Below are 21889 nucleotides of genomic sequence, written 5' to 3'. Positions count from 1 at the left end.
TATATTGTTGCTTCCGCCCCCATTTCAGGGTCTTTCCAGTCAGAGGTGAATATATGTTTGCTCTCAGGGCCTGAGAGCACTCCATTAATAACACTGTTATTCCAGTCTAATAATTTACTAGTTGAATGCCCAATTTCATCATCAAATCCCTTCCCAACAAGTTAGTCCCTGCCTTGGGTACATACAATAATTGCCCGGTGATCATTTTATCCCTTAGTCTCAGCTTGGTATCCCCCAAAAGTAGCACTCTTATCCCAGCCCCTTCTAACCCCATCACTTTTAGGGTTTCATTAGTTAATTTAATCCGTGATGCTTTACAGGCCACTCATGACCTGCCTACACCAGTGTACTGGGTTCACATGGCAAGGTCCTGGGCAGGCTGCAGTGGTAGCCCCCGTGAGGAGAATCCAGAAGCCTCCCCATGGCAGGTAAGGGACAGTTTCAGCTGGCCCCAAAGGGGCCCACCACTGCCCAGAGCCAAGCCATGAGCAACACAGTCTGTACCTCTTCAGAGCACATCCAAGAAAACGAATACAAAAACCTACCGCTAAACAGCAGCTGGGAGAGGGAGAAGCGAGAAACCTCACTGTAGACACCAAAGTCAGTGCAGAAGGAGGGGGAGGAGGTGCTCCAGGCGCCGGAGCCGAAGCTCCCCTGTGGAGACGGCCCTGGTGGAGCAGGCTGTCCTCCCCCCTCACTCTGATACTTGGGAAACTGACCAAACACCACAGCAAGTATACCAAAACTTCTAGACTGTTACTTAAATAATGCCTACATCCTCTTCCTCTGCTCATTCAACTTCAAACAGCTCTGTCAAATACTACATACCACACCTTTAACACCTTCAATAACTCTTTCAACACTTCATTTTATCTTTCTCCAGTCTGTACTTTTGTGGGAATAAAAATGTTGTTTTTGCAGAGTTACACTGTTTAAAGGTAAGGAATGTGGTATTGAGATATGTTTGCAGTGATAAGAAAACTTAGCAGGTAACTTTGTAAAATGCAGATAACCGGACTCCTTAGAACAATTAGGTGAAAATCACGGTGTCAAGTCAGATAAGTGAAGAAATGTTACCACTTTAAACAGTAAAAGAGTCAAAAGAAATTTGAAATTTAACAGGCTGGCAACTGAAAGTCATGTATTGTCTGTGAAGCATTGGATAGGTTGTGAACCTGGATTACTCAGTCAATGGGGAAACAGGGAAGGGTCCCGGCCATTGAGAAATAAAGTATATAAACAGTACTGTGTGACTAGTAGGTGTGCTCCTGCTTGTGGGATGCCTGCCGTTGCAATTCTGAATAAATTACTACTTCACTGAGATCCTTGCCTGAGCCTGAGTTATTGGCTACAGAGTGTTTCTCACACATTTACTAAAGGTTCAGTCAGAGGGCAACTTAATTTCATACTTTTTGCCCTCCAGGGCACTGAAACAACATATCAGTATACCATATTTCATCCCATTTTCCTTCTCTCCTCCTTCCACTCCAGATATTCCTATTTGAAGTGGCAGCCTGGCCACACTTAAAACATCTTATCAAAGCCTGTCCCTGCTAGGATTCAAGCTGCAGCACAGGTAGCTTTCCTTGCTTGCCATTACTACCCCTGAAGATTTTCTTCATCTTTCTCCAACCTTCTACCTCACTACCTGGTACACTGTGAATACCATTAGATTCGCTCTCTGCTTTTCCTTCTCATCTCCCCTCCTGATGTACACTTCCAGGGCCTCCCTCAGGAGGGCCCTCAGTGACTGTTCCATCCAGTGACATCATTCCACCCTCCGGAGTAGCCTCCCCCACACACACACACCGTGTATCTCACTAGGCTCCAACCACAAAATGAACCTTCGAGTGCCCCCTGGACGCCGGGTCCCTGCGACTCACCCCCGAGCACTCCCCCACCCCAACCCCAAACCTCCCACATGACCCCTGTGTTGCACACTATCACCACTCCAGCCAGGATCAGCAAGTGGTCACCCCTGCTCTGCCGGTACTACACCCGGTCCTGGAGGACCCCAACTCCTGCACAGCAGTTCTCCTCCTGATCACTCCCCTTTCTTCCCCTGTAAACAACATACTTACTATAGATATCATTTCCCCCCAAGAGTATAAGTTAGGCTCTAGGAACTGGTCTAATTGTTCAGCAAGCCTGATGGGTTCTTCAATTAAAGACTGAACATCTCCTTCTTAAAACTCCTAACCTCTCTGCTGGGAGGCAGGGAGGGAGGGGACACCTAAGAGGATACACAGCTAATGTTAGTACTGTTAGTGTCAGGGAAGGTGAAATTCTTAATATCTCTTCTACCTTCTTCTAATTCTTACCAGAGCCTAGAGCACACTCCTTCTCAGCAGTGGCTGCTGGTGCAATATTAGGATTTTAGGGAGCATAACTTGGTTCCTTCATTGAAAAAGGAATTTATTGTTTACATATAAATTTAAAGCCTGAATTTTCATCAGACCCATCTTTTGGCCAAAATAGTGCTGTTTCCTTAATTGTTTCTTTTGTCTGGACTGATACACAATATTTAACCATTTTCTTCTTTTATCATCTCCTCTAACTTTGGGATTATTTTTCCAATTTCTTATCATTCTAAAGGAAGAACTGTCGGTAGGCACTCCCCCAGGGATATCTCCCTGTCCCCTGGAGCCCATATTTTCCTATTTTTCCTAGCCCTTGTCAGTGTGCTGCTACTGAAATTTACCTCCTGCAGGGTACCACACACTAGTGTTCCAATTCTGGAAAATGGGGGTGTACTGCCAAGCACTTTACCGTGCAAGGGGTACCGTACACCAAATTTCCCGAGACTCTTCCTTTCCTTTATCTCACTCTTCGTCTGTCTCCAGCCACGCCCCTCACCGAGCTACGGAACCGAGGGTCAGGACTCCACACGCGCTTCGTACAAAAGTACATCTCACTCACACATCACACAGAGTCTCACCCGACCCCTAAGGCAATACTTAATATTTCTTACCTTGGTCTGTGCACAGAGTTACCGGATCGATTCTCAAACGCAGGGTGCCTACCTTCTTCCCTTCCCCACTACTTCACGGATCCTGCCTCTTTAACCAGTCTCGGGCCCTCTGTCAGCTTTCCGCAGAACCGCCACCGTGGATGCACAGGACCCCTGAAATCAGCGGGGCATGCCTTCCTGCTGCTGCGGCGGTGGGGCTCCCCAGTAGGTGACTGGATCCCGGACGAGCCCCCAAACTGTGAGAAACACTCCGTAGCCAATAACATAGGCTCAGGTGAGAATCTCAGTGAAGTAGTAATTTATTCGCAATTGCAATGGTGGGCGTCCCACAAGCAGGAGCGCACCTACTAGTTCCATAACACAGTTTATATTTATTTATTTATTTATTTTTCTCGACGACCGGTACCATTCCCTGTTTCCCCATTGACTGAGTAATCCAGGTTCACAGTCTATCGAGTGCTTCACAGACAATACATGGTTTTCAGTTGTCGGCCTGTTATAAGTCAAATTTCTTTTGACTTTTATACTCTATGAGGTGGTAATGTTTCTTACACAGTGATTTCTGCCCAATTGCTTTAAGGATTCTGGTTGTCTGCATTTTACAAGGTCGTCTGTTAAGCTTTCTCATCACTGCAAGCATATCTTAATACCACATTCCTTCCCTCTAAAATATGTGACTGTGCAAAAACATTTTTATTCCCACATTGGAACATGAGAAGAATAACTATACTTTTTTTTTTTTTTTTTTTTTTTTGACTTAACTAAAGATGTTATATACAGTCAGCTCTGGACTTACACTTAACCTAGTCTGATATTGGGGTATGTCACACATCAATGCAAACTGAGTGAGGTCAGAAATAGGTGTAGCTCTAACATTTTTAGTTGAATTTCACCAAGGTAGTCTGACAGAACTGGAATAACAAATTGGTAGCAGAGTAGCTGTTTAAAGATGCATATTTTTGCAATGTTATTTTATTGAAAAAACCTGTAGTCATTCAGTATGCCACAGCTCCATGCCATGCATTCATATTCTCTGATACACTATTAAAGATAACACTTAATTTCCCTGTAGTTTGAAAAAAATATATTTATTTATTATTTTTTGTATTCTGGTATAAGTGGTCAAGACTTCTGCTTGACAAATTATACATGAAATTACTCAAGCCTATCATTCAAATACATTTTCAAATACATCTACACATGCACAAATCCAACCAAATCTGTGCCCTATTTGGGGGCACTTATCCATAAGATTTCATGTGTAGCATCTGTGCATAGGCATTTAAGCCAAAAGCTTTAAAATAGACATTTCTAAAGCAGATATCGGGACCTGGGAACTTTGGAAACAAGGCTGGTAGGTAATCAAATAAGTACTGATTTTTGGGTCAACCTGCTGATTTTTTCTGCATGTTATTAGAAAATGGTTTATTGCTGGTATTTCAATCACCATGAACTGCAGCTAATTCCAAAGTACAACCAAACATCCATGTACACAAAGGGTATTTATTTTTCAAAAATAAATAAAACAAAAAGCTACTTCACAATGGCAATTACGTGGCACTGTAAGCCTGGGAAGATAAAATGTTTTTTTTTCCCAGCACCATTATATTATTTCAGAACTCCTATTTTCCTTCTGTCTTTCACTCTTTCTAATCTCCCTAATTGTTTTTTTTGTTGTTGTTTTTGTTTTTTAATAGCACAGCTTACGTGCATGTAATGCTTTTCATCCAGAACAGTGCCAGAGTGCTATACAGAATCTGTATTGTATTAGAATGAAGCTTCATAACAAATGCGTTTTTCTGTATTAACACTCTCTAGAGAGAGAAGGACCCTGTGTACACGACAGTAAGTACATCAAGAAGACTAGAATTCATATATTCATATATGATACAAACTGTTAGATCAAGAGTGAAGATTAATGTAGAAAGTCTAATACTGTCTCTTTGAATTTTCTCTTACATAGCTCAAGTACTTTAATGTCAGATTGGTTAAGGTTTCATGATTTGTAGAACAATCAATAGATATTCCAGGTTTCTCCAAGGCAAGGAAGCAAGTGAGGGGGGGGAATATAATATGTATTAAAAAAATAAATGGAAAATGTCATTCTGAATTTAATCTCACTATATAAATCACATTGAGCTTTCATTTCAATTTCACTTCTTTTATTTTTTGTTAAATAGATGTCCTTTTTCTGTAATGGGGAAAAAAAGAACAGATTGTATTAAATTATTTTTTGTAAGTGAAAGTGCTATTGAATACTTTTTGTTTTGCATTTAATAACCAAAACTTTGTACTGGTATGTACATTGTAATATTTTAAAACCATATGCTATTACATATAAGTAAGGCTTGCATTTGAGATAAGTATTACCTATATTTTTCTTAATTAAGTATGAACCTTATCCTTGATATATATCCTTTATATATATCCTTGATATATATCCTTTCTGGGATATAAAATAGCTGATCTTTGCAACTATCTATTGTCTCTAGGGGGGGTTTAATCAAAATTCTGTATAATAGTCTCTCAATTTGAGGGAATTTCAGTTCAAATTTTGACCCTTGCATTACAGTGTGGTCTAAACCAGTTTGATATTCTATCACCCTAACTACAGTATAAAAAAATGCTTCTCTATATCCTTGGGATGGTGTTGAACTCTTCCTTCTTTGGTTGAACCTTAAATAAATGCAATTTTCATAGAAACTCTGGCTTAGTAGGAACCACTGAATGGACCTACTTTTTCCATGTGGGGACCTAGAATTATGTATAGTCTCTCTGCAGCTTCCATTTCAGCATAGAATAGAAAATAGTGCATGCTATCTAATTTCCTCTCTGAAGAATCTGTGCACTGGACCTGTTTGTGCAACACATCTAGTAGTTTGTGCAACACATCTAGTAGTTCTTACATGCCCCTTGTGTATTTCCCTGTGCCATCAAGTGTCAGTGTGTATTGGTTGTTGTGTGAGGAACGTATTTCCCACCAGTCATTGAGACACAGCACAGATTTAAATAGTATCCTAACAACAGCACTGCCACATTGGAATGAATTTTCCCTGCAGTGCCCATTGCTAGGCAAAACTCTGAGCTCCTTATCAATAATGGTAGTGCTTCTTGATGCAAATACAAGGTCAGACATTTAACATCACTTCCCCATTAGCAGAAGTGCTCAGTGTTATAGATTGAAATTCACTGTCACTAAAGTGACAAAACAGTAACTACTATACTTTTCTCTGCCTTGTGGTTTTGATTATTTGCTCAAAACTCTTTGTGACCTTTGGAAGGGTGAGAAAGTTCTCCACTGTGACACAATGGCAGCCATCACCATCATCCCACTTAGTGGTTTGCCTGGAAATCGCTTGCAGTTTAGAAAAAACTTTCATTTTAATTTAGTACATATGTGAAATAAATTATACTATGGAATGGTGCTGTCAAATATTTATTTAGCATCTCCGTATGTGAATTCACTTGCCCATCAGATAAAATTAGTTTGGAATTCTTTTATACTGACATCATTTTCCTAACTTATAAACTCACTTTTAGACACAGAAATAAAGAATGTTTGTATTGGCTTGTAAATAGAAGTGATGTTTAGGAATTTTAATGTACAGTTTGGTGTTTTCACAATGTCACTATGAATTGGTGCTTAATTTTAGCTAGAGACAAATTTGTTCTTAAACTACTTACACTGTGTGTTTTCCTATTTTCTAATTCAACCTGAGTGTTAAAGTTGGCTCCTTTTAGATGATTTGCATAGATTTTCAAAGGCATAGGATTTCCCAAGACATTACTAAACAGCAACAGTGTCTGCAAAGCCAAGTGTATATTGCTGGATCAACAAGATTTGCTTTTAACAATCAAATAGAAAGCATAATTGAAAATACAACCTAGTATATTAAGAACTGTTTTACTATATGAACTACTCTGTCAACATCTTTCCACATAGTCCTGACGATTCTCTCTCATAAAACCAGCATACTAACTTGTGAAGTTCATGAAAATAAGGCCTGCTCTAAAATGTATTGAAGTCAGCGCACCTAGTTTTAAAATAGTTTTTCTCCTCTGTTAGTGGCTTCATATAGGATAAGTTGTCATGTTAAACTTTATGCACAAAGCTGAAATTTTGCACAGAATTAAGTTAATCATGTAGTAAAATATTGTAAACAAAAATAGCACCTTATGTGGGTTCATGTGATAATGCTGGGGTTTGCTCAAAATACAAAAACTAAAAACAGGCAAAGATGAATCAATATAGTTTTACTGAATATCCTTGCCAAAACTTATATTAAGTCTTGAAAACATGAGAGCCCTAATATAATTGCATTCCCACTGTCTATTTACCGTTTCACTTTTTTTTTTTTTTTTTTTTTTTTTTTTTTTTTTTTTGCATGACTGAGAATTCTATCATTACCAGTTTTCAGTCACAGGCTAGGAGATACTTGATTAAACTCTGCATGGACAATGTTGTAAGTGAATGCAAAATATGGTCTCATAGACGTAACACTAGAGAAACAACTGTATGTACTCATAGGAGAACTATAGGTTGAAAGATGTTTTTCCTGAAAATAATAATAAAAAATAACAGTGCATGAAATAATAGGAATATTTCACTTTGAGTCTCTTGTTTTCCAGTTTTCTATACAGATTTCGTTCCTTAAAATATTGTGTGTGTGGTGATGTTACTAATACCTGCATCACTACTGAGGATCATGCTTCTTCATTATTGAAGCAGCCAGGTTCTTGGGAGCACTGGCGGGACCACTGCTGAAGCTATTAGAAATGAGCAGTAGAAACATGGGAAGGTGAAAGCCTCTCTGCCCCTTATCTTCCAGGAGAGAAAGAGAATCACTATGTATCTATGCCAAGGGTAAAACTTGAAGAATTGTGTTAAAAACAACATTTCTTTCTTAAACATTGCCATTTTTAGGAGGAAGCATCGCAACAAATCTGTAATTATAGTAGTTATTTTACTCTTTATTGATTAAAAGCCCTAGCTGTGATTTTACAAGGACTGCTTCTGTTTAGCTGTGCCTTACCAGCTTTGAAAAAGAAGTTGTAATGGAAACAGCAATTAGGTATAACTGTGTGCAGTCTAACTTGGTAGTAGAGTCGAGTGCTCCAGCTTCTGTGGGGCCATCTGTGATCATAGAGAACGGCCTGTTACAGGATTATCCAAGAACAGAGTGAGCTCAGGCAGAAGAAATCCCAAAGAGTACTTTTGTACTCAGAATTTCTTGGTCATACCAAGTATGCAGCTTTTTTTTATATCATATTATGCATAACCAGACCATAGAAAGTATCACTGACACCATTTACAGTGAAGAAGGCCAAGAAAAAAAGGCTGAGGAAGCAAGGATCTGAAACTGTGGTGAGTGGATGGACTGCAGAGCTCTTTCTTGTGGTTGGTTGAAAAAAAATAAAATAAACTAATACATGGTAGATTAAGCTACTGGTACTGGAAGGGAACAGGATCTGCGAGTAGATATTTTCCTTACAAAGTGGTCTGCTGACTGAAAATCTGGATCACCATCAGAGTTCAGCTAATTGAGCCAGACAGCTTGTTAGACTGTCTTATAAAAGCTGGATGTTTGGCTAGATAGCTTTTGGCACTTTGAAGAATAGAGAGGCAGATTTATGAACTGGACAAATGAGTGCTACAGTCAGGGATTTTAGGATTCTAGCAGTTTGGCTGTATCTGTAAGACCCTCAGAAAGATCCTGCTTCAAAAGACAGGTTCTACAAGCTCTAAAATCTAGGATATTAATGCTGATTTTAAGCACCTCGTCTTCCTGTGCAGTTCATGGGAGAGCTAGGATAAGCTTTAAAGCCTGTTTATTCCCATTTATCCAGCAACACAACAGCTACCAAATGCCAAAAAGGCTCAGGAAAGAGACAGGTGTGCCTGCACATAGATGGGGAACAGAGTGATGGTAACATGGAGAAAGAGCATGATGCACTTACAGAAAGGTGAACTTGAATCTATGTTCTCCTGGCATTGCTGAGATTTTAGAAACTTTCTGCTTCCTGAAGACATATATATATTCATAGCAGGTATGAATCTCTGCAAGACACCCACAGAACTCCCATGGTAAGTTCAGTTTGGACAGGAATTGCTGAATTCCTTCACCAGCAGCAATAAGGTCCTGACTCACTGTGTCCAGAACTACACTGTTGATTAATCATAATATCCGTGCCACCAGTAAGGAGCCAGCAGCAGCCAGCCAAGATTTCTGCACTTGTTTCTGTTTCTTATGCATTCAACGTCATTCCAATTCAGATCCATCAAACTATCTACCACAGAAGCTGAAACATCGTGGGTAAAGGAATACACATATTCAGAAATTCTTGGAAAAACCCTAGTGCTATAATTGTAAATAGCTGCTTTGTATGCTGTTTCCTTTATGAATTCCACAGGTTCTGATTTCCGAGCTTTATATCTGCTTAAAGTGGAATAGACAGCATCGTGCCTAAAAATGGTTGAAAAGTAAAGTAGTTGTTGCACAGAGAGGAGTGTGTCATGGTATTTCCAGAACCACTTGTGTTAATCAGATGGGAAATAGTGTGATACTTACCAGGGTTACAGGCACCTTAGCCACACAAGTAGAAGGAAACAAAAGAGCAGGGAGCACTGTCACACTTGTATAATTTTTTGATTCTTCTGCTCGCTCTCCTAAAAAAAAAAATCAGAAAATGTGAAGTTGTTTAGAGTTACGCTTTTCCTCTCCCAAAAAAGAGGGCAAAGAGAAAAAAGAAAGGGGGGAAAACAGTCTCCCCTCCCAAGCACAAAAGGAAGATGATGTTGTGGCTTTGCATGTGCTTTTCTCACCTCTGGAAATCTGAGGACAAATAATACTCACCACTTGCCTACTACTCTATTTTGTCATTACTTGGTACTTCTGATGACAAGAGGATGTGTGAGGAGCCTTTAAGGTGTAGTACACCAGGCCTAGGAATAAGGTGGGGCAATAAGGTTGTTCCAGAGCCAGACTAAAAGTCCATCCTCATCCAGGATTGAAGACAGGAGGGATCATGGCAGTCACACAACTCCTCTATTCCCTGTGTTGATCTCTGCTTCTTTTTTTTTTTTTTTCAGAAGTTTTCAGGGCGCACACTCCCTTTTTGCTAGTTTGCAGACAACACGTTTTAACAACGAGTCTTGAAAAATGCTACTACTACTAATAAAGCAAATGTATATAAAATGATCAGACTGATTTCTGGCAAATACCACGCCTGATCCATATTGCAGTATTGCCAACTTTAAGTGTTCCAAAATCACATGTGATGAGAGTTGCTTAAAATAATCAAATTGGAGTTCCTTTTTATTTGTTTTCTGGCTTAAAAATAATCAGTGTGAGGTTCTTTTTATTTGCCTTTGTTTTCTTAGCATTCAGGGTATGCCCAGATAATGTTTTCTCAGAAACCACGTATGCTAGAAAGCTGCTTTCTCTTTTCCAAATGAAAACTAGTATTTCTCAAGTCAAGCTCCAGACATATGCTAAGGCTTCACATGCAAAACAGCACAAGATATGTGAGTAGATAACTAGAAATGCAACACTTCATTTTTTCCTCTCAAATTTTGTTTTGCTTGTTGCAATATGAAATCCAGGGTAGGACAGAGAAACAATAAAGGGGATAAGTTAATATGAATTTAAAAAATGAGAACAGAGAGTTAGGGAAGGAGAGGTAACAACAAAATAGAGTAAATAGAAAACAGAGAAGGGAAAGCAAGAGTGGAAACAGAGGAGGATGGCAATTTCAACAATGGGAGAGATTTAGGAAGAGAAAACAAAGCAAACCAACAGGAAATATCATTATAAATATGCCTATGCTTTTGAAGTGTGGTGGCTGCTTTCAGGCTCTGGAAGCTATCAGAGCTCTAAATAGCTATGTATCTGTAATTAATGATCTGAAGCTGTGCCAATATTTAACCAGGTATTAGCCGTGCCACAGCAAAGGGGCATGTGGGACTTTGGAGGCCAGGTGTTTCTAAGCTTTTAGATGCTGCACACTCGTGTTCTGTATATATGTGTCTTGGGAAGGATGGAGGCAAAGTTCCCTGGAATTCAGAGATCTCCAAGACCGTTGTGCTGGGGGCATACACTTAAAATTCTTAGGTCTGAAATTAAGCATAAAAGGTCTGTACCCTCTTAACATGAGGGTGGTCAAACACTACAACAGGCTTCCTAGTGAGGTGGTTCCTCATGCCTGTCAGTGTTCGAGGCATTTGGAAAACACCTTCAATAATATACTTTAACTTCTGGTTATCCCTGAAGTGGTCAGGCAGTTGGACTACATGATCTTTGAAGGTTCCTTCCAACTGAGCCATCCTATCCCATCCTATCCTATCCTATTCTATCCCATCCCATCCCATCCCATCCCATCCTATCCTATCCTATCCTTTATTCTGGCAGGTATGTAAATCTGTGGAGGGCTGTTAGAATCTGCTGTTCTGTAGCCTTTGATACCTAACTTTCAAATAGCTTGAAGGAATAGTTCAGCAAGACAGCCTGAAGTCTGTCTATTGCTTCAAAGTAGAAGATTGTTCTTATTTTTAGAATTTCTTTCCCTTTTCCCCATCTATATACCTTTTCCTAATCTGTCTCTTGGGGATTCTCATCCCTTTCTCTTGATGTAAAGTTGTCTTTTCATTGTTCTCTTTCTTTTACTTTTATTAGACTTACTATGTTTCTGTCTCTGCCACAGAAGTCTGAGACATCCTACTTAATGTACATTGAACTGCCTCTTGCCTTCTTTTAAATATGTAATTTAATTTGCAAAATTTCTGACTCTAGCATAATCTCTTTGTATCCATCTACTCTTTCTTACACCTTGGGAAATAGTCGTATCCTTTTTAGTCTCTGTTTAGCAACTCCATGTATACTGTTTCTATATGGAACTAAGAGCAATTAATAAGTTATGCTGTTCAGGAGGCTGGATTTGCCTTGGCTGAAATTGGTGAGCCATATATAATCTAGGGTAAGTATCAGGATTTTTTTTTTCCAGATTTCAAATGCAAAGCCCAAATTTAAAGAAGGCTCCTTGTACAATTTACTTGTATAGAAGTGTTTTCACTGAGGGCTGAATACAAAGACAGTGAAGTCCAAAGATAACCATAGGAGCACTGATACTGTGAGTTGGATGCGAAGCTCAGATTGCTCTTGCAGTACCACTCTGACTGATGAAAGAAGGCTAAAGTACTGAAAAAATAATCTTGTCTTGCATTCAGAGGCTCGGAACATTTGCACGTGCATTCATGTGCAAAACTCTCTTTTAGTCATCTCTCTTCCCCTAAGACTGCTTGTCTTAGTAGTAAATACTGGTTGTGCTCCAAATATTGGCTCACCACCTGGGCCAGAAAAAATACCATGGGAAATGTATGGACTTTGAAAAAGACTTTAAAAAAATAGTCAGATGAAGAAAAGGTAGATTGATAAAGTATGCTATGGCCTCAGAATAAAGCAGAATAAGCAGGTCTTATTTGGGGCACTATCCATTGGTCGATATTTCATCGTTAAAATTTGCTTTTGGTAAAGTGACTTGGTCAGTGGTTTCTCTGTTACTGAAATTAGGTAATATTTATTGTATAATTAAATGTTGGTTTATTTATTCAAATATTTTGCCAGATAGCTTATTAAATAAGCTTCCTATTTTATAACCCCTTTGTTGGCAAATATTGAGCTTTAAAAGTTACTTCATTTCATACTATTTTTTTTTTGTACATTTAATGAAATATATCAAGTGTGCATGAGGTACACATCAAAAATATCAAAGTTCTTCAAGTGGGAAGCCTTGGCCACAAACCTAATTTTGGAGGTAACAGCATATGATGAGGTCTGCAACATTTGATCAGTGTCTGGTAATCACCTATTGCCAGGTCCAGAGTTGCAAAAATAAAGTAGGAAGGGAAAAATATCTCATTTTTTCTCTGCCTCCCTCTTTCTCATACTACCACAGAAGTACATATATCCACCCACGCATGTGCATGTGCATGCACACATACACGTACACACAAAAAGCTTCTGTCTTGATTGAGTTTGCTCAGCTTCTGTGTACAATTAGAAAGTGCAGATGTTCTGGACTGCAGGGTGGTGTCCAATTTCATTTGAAAATGAAATATATGAATATTAAAAAGATTTTATATATTAAAAAGATGTTCATTTAAAAGATTAAAAGCCATCTTCACAGTAACAGTATTTTATCCCTGAAGTGGCCCTGGAGTCCAGATTTATTACAAATTTCCTTCATACTTATAGAGCTAAAATTATCAATTCTTTGAGGATCCACAGATGATTTTTCTTTTACCAAGAGGGTATACTTCTTTTCTTTTTTTTTAAATAAATGTTTTAGTATCAAAAGTATGGTGCCTACTTCCACTGCTAAAGGTGTATGTATTTATGTCATTTTAAGCTTAAAGTATATTTCCAGTATTTTTAATCTAATAATAATCTTCTACTATGTGTGTGGCCAGGTAATAAAAATGTTGGTTGCAGTGTTAGTGGCCTTGCAACAGTGAATGCATCAATTACAATTTCTTACTTTATTAAACTCAAACACATTTGCAAGAGTGTACCAGTTCAAAGGGCTGGCATTAGCTCATAGACTTTTAATAGTGGTTCATGATTTTGGCACAGATTATGTTGTTTCTCCACCCCGGCTGTCATTGTGTCTTGTGGAGAGTATTTTAGCAGCTGTTTAAGTGTTAGTCAGCTTCTGAGGACTAGACTGAACCTCAGGAATGGAAGTGGACTTTGGACATTGTAGATAGTATTTGGCAGGTATTGTGAAGATGGTTTGAATATTGTGTACCTACGTATTCCTGACACTTTAAACTGAAGTGTTGTGTTGAAAAAGAGCAAATGCAAGATGTTGTTCCCAAAGTGTAGCCAATGAAGCCCTTGCAAAAATTATAGCAGGTAGGTCTGCTGTTTTAAGTTGCTTAGGTATTCAATTTTCTTTAAAACAACATTCTTAATGCCATCATACAGCCCAACCCAACTGCACTCTCCTAAAACTGCCAAATCCCTGACAGCCATCATCTTGCACGGGACCTTAACATTGGTTCTGAATCAACTGCACTTTTCTTGGCCCTGTGTCTCTCCAGGAAACTTGGCTTTGCTCCATCAGCTTTCCCCTATGGAAAAGCTAAGTGTCAGCATGAGACTCAGGAGCAGAAGAGTTAGAGAAAAGATGCAGAAGAGACTAAGAAGAACCTGATTAACATTTTCTGAAAAGATGGAAAGCCACTCTGTGGGCAGAGATATAGGTGGCAGATTGAGAAAACAAAAATTAGGCTTCCCTATCTTCACCCAGAGCCAAATAGCATGACCTTTTTCTTTCTAACCTCCTTCTCTCTGTGCTTCAGTGTCCCAAACTTCCTCAGTAGCTTGGTACCAACCATATCTGCATTAGCTTTTCCAGTCTACTCTCTATCATGCTTATTTCTCCAGCAATCTTTAAATAATAGTTCCCACATAGAGCTCAACAGCTTTGCACTCCCAAATGCTCATTTCCACACTCCCCAAGTACCTGCAGAACTTGGAGAGATCACAAAAGTGTGTGAAAGAGTTCAGACTGAAAGATCTGTGTGCTAGCTGGAGGGAAGGAAAGGAAGGGAAGGCCAGGAGTATGGAAGGGTGTTTCTTTCCCAAGTATGAACAAGTGTTTATAAGAAGAAAGACTCAAAGTCTCTTCAGCATTTGCCTTTATGATATTTCTAATGCCTAACCAAACAGTTATACTGACCTTAATAATAGCATGAGGAGTTTGTGCAAGGAGGGAAAGCATTTCAAAGATGTCATGTCAACAACCACGTCTTCATCTCACTTCATCCACTCTTTAGGAACATGACTACATTACTTTAAGTGCTTTCACATGTTTGACTAATGCCATTTTCCTCAAGTAGAATTAGGAAAACAAAACTTTAGAGTTTGCATAAAACTCTACTTAAAAATATTACTGCTTAAGTGCAAAGCAGTAGCATTAGTTCTTGCATGTGCTCTGCAGTATTCAAAATGCTGGAGGTCCCTGTACTCTTGTTGGCTCTGCTGTTCATCCCAGCTTAACTTCAAATTCCAGGCACTGAGGTGGATAACTTTCTCAGCTGCACTTCACTCAAAGGGGCACTTGGTCAAATCCGCAGCAGCTGGGAACCTGTGAAGAGGATCAAAGCCACAGGTTGAGCTGCATAAGCATGCAGTAACTAAACTTTAGTTGAACCAGTCAATATTCTAAAGCACTGGGTTTTAGGTAGGCTAAATTTCAGAGGTCTGCTCTTTAAATGACTACAAATGGACTTGTAACTGCCCCTGGGAGGCACAAAAATATCAAGTCAGTTTAGTCAATGTGTTTTTTTTTTTGTTTGTTTGTTTGTTTGTTTGTTTGTTTACCATTCAATGTAGTTGACTTTTAAATGCCGGCTTGGCTTTATGGCAAAGCCACTGATACAACATCCAGTTCCTGTGTCACATGCAGCACTAGAGGGCAGAGCTAACAGCTAATGAGAAATTAAGGATGCCTTAAGGTCGAGGGAACATATGTTATAAAGCAGTTAAATTAAATTATAGGAAATAGCTGGTGAACCAGGCTGAGACACAAAAGCCAAAATATGAGGTGACTGGTAAAATAAATGGCAAATTAATTGTAGTGCTGGAAGCATGACAAATACTACAACCATGGCCTTGCATATCCCGTCAGACCCTGGTTGAGAGCATTTGCAGCTCTGAGAGACACTTTCCAGCTTTCTGCACACTCACTTCTTGTGTATTTACTAGCTTCTGTTTGCAAACGGAAGGACTAAACATGTCACTCTGTGAAATAAAGCTGAGGTGCTGGAGCGCAGCTCTGCTGCAGGAAGAGAATGCCCTGGAATGTGCCACATGCTGGGGAAAGTGACCTGAGAGGAAGCATCCTGCAAATTTGTCAGGATCAGACTCTTCCTGCCTGCCATTTTCCATGGGCTTGATGCCATGGGTCTCGCAAATGACTGTAAAGTACTGAAGGTGGGAGTGGATAGAGGTATGTGGGGATCTTTGATGAATGCTGGAGTTACACTGTTTTTTGTCAGCCCAAGAATGCAGAGAGCCATGCAATCCTTCACACCTGCACCACAGAGACTAAGCACAGCTTGCGTGGTCAAGAGGACTTAATTCTAAGGTGAGTTTCTCTCAGGTAAGATCTGGTGAAGTTAAACAATTTCACACAGAGTCAGGCAGGATGTTGTTGACTGAGATGGGAATACAAGCTTGGAGTCTCCCAGTTCCATTTTACAACCACACAAAATGCTGCTTTGCAGTTTGCGGCCTGGGCCATACCATGTCCAGTGAAAGGGAAGTCTGATTAAGGGCCTAGCTAAATTACAGGGTGTGCTTTGAGAGGGCCTTGAAGAGATTTCTCCCAATTGAACTAGTGGAGGAAGAGTGTATGTATGAACAGTGTTGGGTTAGTCACAGGGCCTGTCAGCAGGCTTGCAAGTGAGCTCTGAAGAAACAGGAAGATGTCTGGGCACCTGCAGAGGATTACTGAAGTAACTTAGCCAAGCACTGGCACAGGTTGCCCAGAGAGGTTGTGGAGTCTTCCTCCTTGAAGGTATTAAAAGTCTGGACATGGTCCTACACCACCAGCTGTAGGTGGCCGTGCTTGAGCAGGGGGGTTGGACCAGATGGCCTCCAGAGGTCCCTTCAAACCTCAGCCATGCTGCAATTCTGTGAACTTCGCTTTGCCCCTGTGTGTCCATGTGAAATATATCTCAGAGCAATGCCAGCTATGTGGTGCTCTGCTGATGGCAGGTGTGGGCACCATGCTTCAGAAGAGACCCCTCTTGCTGGCCCCTTTGCTGGCCTGAAAGTTAGAGGGTGTAGGAAAAGGAAGGTGAAACTATGAAATGGGAGTGGTTCACCTAAAAATGGACAAGGGAAATCCAGGCAAAATATAAGATTCTGTTTATGCCCAGAGAGACCCAAGAGAAACTATTTGGCTAAACTTCAGTACCTTTTACAGTATTACATAACTTTTACCTGTTAAACTGCTGCAAGGTTTTAGTATAAATGGAGAGAAGAAAGTAAAAATTATGACCTCTCCTCCTGCCCCCAGCCAAATAATGCCAACCAAAACCACCCAGACATTCACTTTACCTCTGTTTGTCAGGAAAAAAAAAATGAGGTCATTTTGTGTATCATTAATACAGCTGCTACTTTATGGCCAGATATCTTTGTTCTTTTCTTGAGACTGCTCAGTCTTCAAGAAATGAAGTGTGATTTTTACAGTTTACATGGCAGTGATTTATATGAGTGTCATGGCCTGTCACATGACAATGCCTGACCCCTCATAATATGATGTAAGTATAAGAATCACACTCTTTCTCAGGGTCAGCAGAACCATGACACAGGTCCTAGTGTTCAACACACCACCCACAAAGTGGGACATATGCTTTTTTCCTTTTTTTTTTTTTTTTTTTGTCAGCTCCCTGAATTACTTTCAGGTAGTTCTGCACGTTTCTACTTTTTCATTTAATTAGGTGCAAACACTCTGTATAAATAAAATAAAAAGTTCCCTGCAGCGAGTAGACTATTGCAGACTGCCAGACACTGAAAAATGTTTGTCTCCATTACTGTTGCTTAATAATTCACATTTTATAAACAAAGAAATCTTTCTCTCCCTTTTTTTCTTTCCCTTTTCCAGTCAGCGTTTGGGGGCTAGAAGCTTGGATACAGCTGCAGAACAAGTTTGGATCCCCATATACAGTAGGTGTACTATCAATGAATACAAGAGGTGTACAGTACTACCAATGTTTTCTGCCTGCCTTTCAGTCACACAGATTTCATGTTCTTTAGGACATGTCAGTCATTGCAATACTTGTATATAAATGCAGTGTTGTCTCTAAGGCATTTCAGATCCCTTCACATGCTGTTTGGCAAGCGGAGCCACTATTCTTTATGTCCTGATTCTAGCAGCAGCTGAAGTCATAGACTTTGGAAAGCAGACACCCCCCATGATAATGACATGATCCTACAAAGTTTTCTATAAAGGAGCTTGTGTTGGTTTACTAAGAGTGTATCAGAATGGTGTGTAAAGTTGATTATATTCATGTATATGCAAAGAGAGAGGGTCTGAAGAGGTTGTGTAACTTCCATACTGGCATCTTAGTAAGCTGAAGTACCCAAATCCTCGTAATGGATTAAAAATTAACATAATTTCAGTACAAAACCTAATCTGCACAGATTAATAAAAATCTTCCAAAAGACACTGGGAACAGGGATTTTTGCCTACAGAAATACTAGATTTGAACAGCAACTGGTTGGTACTGATGTATGTACTTCCAGGAGTTATGGGTCCTTACCTTACCAAGCTTATAGACTTTATTTATGGCTGGGATGGGATGAAAGGAAGCCAGTTCACTCTACCAACTGGTCATGCCTTCGGAAAGGAACATATCACATGATCTGTTGTAGTCCTTTAAAATCAGTAAGATGTTCTGCTCAAGAATACAAGCTGAGATTTTCCAAGACAAGAGCCAGAGTGGCAACATGCCTTTACATATATCAACACAAGAAAATGATCCAATTATAGCAAAATAAATCAAGCAGACCTTTGGAATTTTAGATGGAAACCCAGAGGATGTTGTCCTTTCCCACAACTGCTTTGGCCAAACTCATGGGGACAGCAATGAGCCAACAAAGTCATCAGCCCTATGACAAGTATCAAGGAAAAATGGAACTACTGCTGTGGTCAAGTGAAGTCACTACTAATGTCTGTGTTTTGCTGTAACTACTTACTCAGTTTCTTGGAATTTCTTTGCTATCTTACTTAAAGTATGTAGATTCAACATCTTCTCTTCTCTTTGTGCCCACTGATTTTTAAAACAGGTATAAAAAGTATTGGTGTACCAGAAGGTTAAAAACATATTTTATGCCATCAGATAAGTCACCAGGAAAAAAAAAATAAATAAATTAAAGAATGCTACAATTTTCTATTTCCTTTTCTGTCACGTTGTATATTATTTTTTGCTGTACAGCGTATACAATTTCCCTTGAAACAAAATGCAGTTATGTAGTTACAATACAACAAAGTCCCCTGTTAAGGATACAGTGAGCAAGAAGCTGCCCTTCCTTCTAATTCCAGAGGTGTTCCTTACAAGTTCAGTTAGCAAGGCAATGTAGAGGAACCTGCTGCTATCTTTATTTTTTGAATAAACAGAAAATTCAAAGCTACCTGTCTGAAAGCTTTCAGTGTGTATATTCACATCATGCATGGGTATAAAGGAGTGGAAGAAGCTAAGATTCTTTAAAAGTCAGCTGGATCAGAGCGTTAACTACCCAAATTCATCAAACGTTATTTTTAAAGCTTCCAGTGCCATGGTGTTACTTGCTTGCTTGAATAACATATAGGGAGGTTCCTGAGATTGAGTCATTCCACTCAGACTGAAAGTAACATTTGGCAGGTCCATCATTATGAGAATACATATGCAGTTGTCTATAAGCACCTTGTCCTTTACAGCACTGGGGCTATTGTGGTGGGGAGGCTCAGCTTCTTTCTCCTGGTCTTGGTGGCTCAGACTTACTAACAGAGTGAGCATTTTTGCCCAGTTTTGAATTTCTAAGGAAAAAAATTTTAAGAAGCTGAAATAAAAGCAAAATAGGATGGGAATATGAAAACAACATTTCTGAGCTCTGCTGAGTTCCAACAGCAACACAAAACTATTCTGATTACGTATTTAGTGAAATAAATCCTGGCATCACCACTGGTATAATTGCTCTTATTGTGGGGGTTTCTTTTGAGTTTTCTTTGGACCAAATTAGGACAAATGGGAATAACAGACAGATGTCATTGCTGGAAATGCTAATGGGAGCTGCAAACTCCTCTCGTTAACTGCTTTCAGAGTGTCATGAGGAGCACCAACCCATTCTTCTGGATCAGGAGCACTAATGAAGACCAGCACTTTGAAGACTCCTGTTCTGACCTTTGGTTCCTTGTACCCTTTCCAAACCTGGGATGTGAAGTAGCAGGATGAACAATTCCCATCTCCAGTGAAGCTCTGCTGTTATGGTCCAGTGCCATCGGTGCCGTTTGCCACCTTACCTTACCCCTCACCTGAAGACCATCACTCTTGCCGTGGCAGACCCTGACCTGCGACCCTAAGCAATATGCTGCTGTCTGGTTTCACAGTGCAGAGAGAAAACACTCCCCCACTCACAAACCTATCCCTCCATGTACAGCTATATCCACAAACTCCCTGCTTACCAGCGCCAGCTATCTAGCTGCCCTTCTCCACCCAGCCAAGGATTTCTCCTGGTTGTGGCTTGTCCTGTCCCCCTTTTCTCTCCCTCCCAGCTTTTACATTTCTCGCGCTGCGTTTACCAACAGAGCAATGTGACTTTTCACACTTCTCTCGCTGACTTTTCTCAGTGCTCGCTGCCCTGCCGACTGGGCTGGGCAAAGCCTCTCCCCAGCCCCAGCTGACCAGATATCTCCCCCCACCTTCCCCTCCCCTTCTCACCAGCCAAGCAAAGGATTCCTCTCTCCCTCCCTTTCCCTTTCTTTTTCCACCCCTCCTACCTTCAGTGCAAACCCAAGACGCAGGATCCCGCCGAAGGAAAGCAGCTCCTTGAAATCATCACTGCTGCCCCTGCTGCTAACATGCAGAGGAGGAGGGAGAAAAAGACTCTACAGCCACTCTCCTGCAGCTGGGGGCTTCGCAGCGGGGTGATGGCTTCGGGCTCTCGGAGATTATCTCTCACCTTCGTCCGGGGCGTGGGATCTGTCTTCTTCATCCTTCAGATCATCTCTGTACGGGCTGATGGTGAGTCTCCACTCAGTTCGGGCTGGGTTGCTGTGTCTGGAAGGAGAACTGTATGTTGAACTATGTTATTGAGAAAAAAAAAAACAACCATCACCAACATAAAACACCACCTTTCTTTTTTAATAAGAAACTTAAATACACGCCCCACTTTGGGTTAGGGAATGTCTGATTCAGAGTTTTTTGAGACTCTACAAATATCCTGGGGTTGGTTAAGCAGAGAAAGGAAATAAGATCCCAGAAGGCTAAGATTATTTTATTACAACAAAATAAGAGGATAGTGAACTTTTCCAGAGGAAATAAGAATAATAAAGCCAGGACACGAATTAAGAACAATCAGCTATATTTTAGGAGAGCTTCGCTTATAATTAAAAATATAATTTCTCCAAATGACTTCCACATCTGCCTGCCTCAGATGCCACCAAACATCGATTTATATGGGAAGGTATTTGAAGAAGGGAAGGCAAGAAGTTGAGGGCTTCCACTTACAGCATTTTCTATTTGGTACAAAACACACTCAAGATAACTGTTCGCCCTTCTGCATGTGAGCTTCACCTGTTCTTCACTGCTGAGGGGTTTGATCAGAACACGAACTGGGTTGAATCACCATCTACTGCTTACTCTGAAATGTGACTTTTTTTACCCGCTGATGATAATCCTGAATGGCTGCATCCTTTGCAGTTTTCCTGCAGCCTATCACCCTTTTAATAATTGAGCCACCCTACTGATTACTAACTTGCCTTAGCAGAAATACAATTTATGTTTAAAACAATTGTGTCTTTTCCTGGGAGAGCAACGCTGAATGGCCATATTTTTTCATTTTCACAGCTGCAATAGATTTATGCCTGATCCCAGGGTTTATTTTTTTTCTGTACGCTAATCCTTTACCATCAATGTTTGCTGCATTATTCCAGAAAACAGTCCTTCAACATTATAGAGCAATAAAAACTCTTCTTTTTGTTCTCAGAGTATTTTTCCTCCTTAGCCTAAATTTATTTCTGCTGATCAAAATATAGGGGAAAAGAAAGGGGTCAAGTTAATCCTGTCTGCGCATGGCTACCATTTTGTGTAAAATGTCATTTATATAGCAGAACCTTGTCTTGTAATGTTGAAGAAAATTACTTTTATTT

The 21889-nt window shown here is 40.0% G+C and overlaps 1 protein-coding gene across 2 annotated transcripts in view; it reads left to right on the top strand.

Moving 5' to 3' along the window:
• The first annotated feature begins 3166 nt into the window (after positions 1-3166).
• SUSD5 (sushi domain containing 5) overlaps positions 3167-21889 on the top strand; it is a 61092-nt gene continuing 42369 nt past the window's right edge. Inside the window, exons 1-4 of one of the 2 annotated variants that reach the window (XM_084511572.1) lie at positions 3167-3245; positions 16032-16120; positions 17645-17706; positions 19842-20762. In XM_084511572.1, coding sequence (XP_084367698.1) covers positions 20600-20762 — 163 coding nt within the window. In that variant the 5' untranslated portion in view covers positions 3167-3245; positions 16032-16120; positions 17645-17706; positions 19842-20599. Of the gene's footprint in view, positions 3246-15512; positions 16121-17644; positions 17707-19841; positions 20763-21889 lie in introns of those variants that run through there. The other variant, XM_084511571.1, reaches the window with a different exon arrangement.

Source organism: Aythya ferina, assembly GCF_964211825.1.
Source record: "Aythya ferina genome assembly, chromosome: 2".
Lineage (NCBI taxonomy): Eukaryota > Metazoa > Chordata > Aves > Anseriformes > Anatidae > Aythya > Aythya ferina.
The sequence above is the reverse complement of the archived record's forward strand: the minus strand, read 5'-3'. Positions and strand labels throughout refer to the sequence as shown.